Below are 3505 nucleotides of genomic sequence, written 5' to 3' on the forward strand. Positions count from 1 at the left end.
GCTTGTGTCTTCTTCAGGGGAGAATTTGCAGGAGAAACATTCTCCTCTGCTGAAACCCACCCTGGTGAGACACCCAGCCTCCTGCAGGGGCCTGAACGGGACCAGACCCGTCCCCCCCATTCCCCGCCTCGCCAGCCCACTGCCCGATAAGATTGAATTGAACCTGACGAAGCGGAGGAGTGACGAGTGTGAGGACACGTGGCTGAACGAAGTGGATAGGAAGCTTGCAGCTGATCTTTCTGAGCTAAGTGTTGATGGCGAGGAAGTGGACCAAGAAGAGGTTGGTTTAAATATGACAGCCCACTTTTAATAGTTGATCAGGGGTTTGAGTGTGCCAGTCAACCCATGGCTTAAAACATATGTGAAATATTCGATATCTTTCTTCTGAGACTTGTCAAACAGACTTACTCTAGTATTTCCCTCTGCTGGTCCATGGAATCCTCTGCAGCCAGTATAGCTGTAAATCACAGAATCCCAGACTGGTTTGGGTTGGAAGGAACCTTAAAGCTCATCCAGTTCCAACCCCCCTGCCATCAGCAGGGACACCTTCCACTAGACCAGGTTGCTCAAAGCCTCATCCAACCTGGCCGAGAACACTTCCAGGGAGGAGCAGCCACAGCTTCTCTGCACAACCTGGGACACTGTCTCACCACTCTCACAGTGAAGAAGACCTCACATGGCTGTTTCTCAGTGTCCAGTGAGATCCTCCAGTGTATGGAGCCTGGGGATATGCCAGCCCCTGCCACTGTGCCCAGTATGTGCCAAAGGATCCTGTCACTCACTCTCACGTGTCTCTGATATTTGAGAAATACCAAATAGCTGCACCAGTCTAGGACATGGAAAAATATGGCAGGGGCATGCTGGATTGTTTCCTGAGGTGCTGTGGAGGCAGAGCTGTATCCCCAGTGTCCTCCTCAGTACAAATTGAGCCCATTGCGATGTTATTCACATGAGAAGCAGAGGTATTACCCCTGATTGGAGTTTGTGTGATCTTCCCCACAGGATCCCGTGCAACACGTCCGTGTTTCTGTCACAGTTCATAGAAATTCTTTGAATCTCAAATCCTGTCTTTAGTCCCTGTGGATCTGAGAACAGTTAGGTTTGCAGTTTTACTTGATCCGAAAGGTCTTTTCCAACCTAAAGGATTCTCTGATTCTAGGACTTAATTAATGCCTTTGCCTTACTGTCTTTGTCTTCCATCCTGTAGTCGCTACTGAAAGTGACTTGAGGTGCTAGTAGGGGAAGAATTTTTTTTACATCAACTATATTCAGTAAAAGAGGAGAAACTGCAGCAGAGCTGTAGTCATTGTAGATTTTCCTGCCCATTTGAGGAGGAGCTCTGCTTGCTAGGCACAGTTTTCAGGATTCACTTTGCAGGTTTTGCAGCTTTGTGCAGATCAGATGTGAAAAGCCCGAGGTACCAACTGTGTGTCCCAGCAGCTGTGAGACGCTTCCTTTGGTCTCCTAAAGAAGAGAAGAGCAGCTGGTGCATTTTTGTAGGAATCTGCTCTTGTGTTTTGCAAAACGAAGCTAGGATACGATGCTGTTGTGAATTTGCACTTACTTGTAGGATAATTATTCTTGTGAAGTAAAACAGTGAAAGGGGGATGATTGGAATGGTCAGTCACATTGCCCAATAGAGGCATGTGCACTGAACCTGCGTGAATTTAATTGAAAGCTTATGAAAACATACTTCCTTTTGCTTAAAAAAGCTTTTTCCCTAAGCAGTGAATAAAATCCTAAAATCTCTCATTTTGTTTCCAATCCTGTTTAGATGCAGAATTCACTCAGATCTCTACGGAACAGCGCAGCTAAGAAGAGGGCAAAGCTAAGCGGCAACTTCTCAGATCTTGAAAGTCCCGATTCTGCTCTTAAACTTGATGTGTCTGTGGATTCCTCCTGCCACGCTTCCTCCCCGAGCGTGGGGTCCTGCAGCGAAAGCGGAGTTTACAGCCAGGAGTCTCTGACTTCACCTCTGTCCACAGGCCCCCAGAGGAGGAGAATGACGTGAGTGGAACTCGTCTGTTAACGCTGCTGCTGTTAGTTAAATATTAAAGAGAGTGGAATCTGTAATGTGTTCTTATATAAGATTGCTTTGCTTAATAGCTTGATTTTTGTGTGTGAATTATTTTTCTATCTAAAAAGACATTGCTCTGTATAATAGCTGTTTGATTTATTATTGTTTTACATCATTCTAGCTTGTGCTGGCTTTTAGTTTGAAAGAGTTCCCTGGTGCAGCTGTAGTAGCGCAGTGCAGGGAGGCACTGCCAGTGGGAGTAAATATTTTATTAAGACTTTAGCCTGCCATAGAAGGTGTGTGAAGCATAGCCTAAACAAATGAGTAAGGAGGAGAATGAGTTAAGAGGAAGGATAAGGTTTGCTTATTATAGCCTGGAAACTGAAGAAGGAATGGGTTGGTTTTGTGGATAAGAGGAAGACAATGTAGATGTTTCTTATTACTGTGAATCACGGACTGTTTCCATTTTATTACTGACAGACTATTGTTGATTTACAATGAGAGTTCTTCTAAAAAGAAATGGTGTGATGGCACATGCTACTCTGGTTATAAACAGCAATGACCCAGTTGGTTATGAGCAGTATAAGCTATTTTATTTTTTAATAAAATTAAAAAAAAATGTTTTTGAGGAATTTTGCAAATTTTGCAGTATAAATTCTCATTTTCAGCTCTTGGAGCCTGTAACAAAGCTGCTTGCAGCTCTGATCTGAAGAGACCTTTTATTTTTGTGTGCATGAAATGTGTCCTTATATAACTGGCATACAACTGTATTAATAGAATAGGAAGCAAGAGAGGGAATATACCAAGGAAAGGTTTCTGAGACTGAATGATTCAGAAACAGAGGGTTTTCACAGCTGTGAAGTCTCATAACTCATTTTTAAGTATGTATCTTTCCTATATGCATTACTGCTGAATCACAGTTTTAAAAACAATCTTTAAAATAACACATTAAAATGCTAGGATACCTAAAAAGTGAAAACTATAAACATCTGTGTATGTTTTTCCAGGCCAGGTTTTGGCTAGGACACATTTTATACCACATGCCATTTCCATTGCTCAGTGACACACAAGCTTAATGTTTTACAGGATTCACAGATACGGGAATTATGAACTAGCAAGGAAGAGAGGGACATCTGGCAGGAAGACTGAATTTGTAGAAGTGACAAAATATATTCCAGAGGACATTGACAGGCTTGGAATGTTTATAAAACTTTCAGAGGGTTTGGTTCAGGTGTTAGTTTTCGAGCGCTGGAAATCAGCGTTGTCTGTTCACAAAGTCTGTGTGGATGGGCAACAAGAATGTAGGCATTTTCTGTGTGTTTGCTTTTAGAAGGATCAGTTTATCCACTGATAAACTACCATGAGAAGTGGGAGCTTGATACTGCTATTAGTGAAGTTTCTGAAGCGTGGGCATTCCTCAGGATCCTAAAAGCAAGTCCTCTCCTGTGTGCATGTCAGGCCCAGCCGAGCGCGGAGCCGCGGCTCTTT

At 43.3% G+C, this 3505-nt stretch overlaps 1 protein-coding gene across 1 annotated transcript in view; it reads left to right on the forward strand.

Annotated features, from left to right (window-relative positions):
• The window catches only part of TOGARAM1 (TOG array regulator of axonemal microtubules 1), a gene marked incomplete at both ends in the record, with an annotated part of 38304 nt that overhangs the window by 17153 nt on the left and 17646 nt on the right, over window positions 1–3505 (forward strand). Inside the window, 2 exons of the mRNA XM_029086710.1 lie at window positions 18–280; window positions 1775–2007. Coding sequence (XP_028942543.1) covers window positions 18–280; window positions 1775–2007 — 496 coding nt within the window. The remainder of the gene's footprint in view (window positions 1–17; window positions 281–1774; window positions 2008–3505) is intronic.

This window comes from Antrostomus carolinensis, unplaced genomic scaffold, assembly GCF_000700745.2.
Source record: "Antrostomus carolinensis isolate BGI_N321 unplaced genomic scaffold, ASM70074v2 scaffold13849, whole genome shotgun sequence".
In the NCBI taxonomy this organism is placed as follows: domain Eukaryota; kingdom Metazoa; phylum Chordata; class Aves; order Caprimulgiformes; family Caprimulgidae; genus Antrostomus; species Antrostomus carolinensis.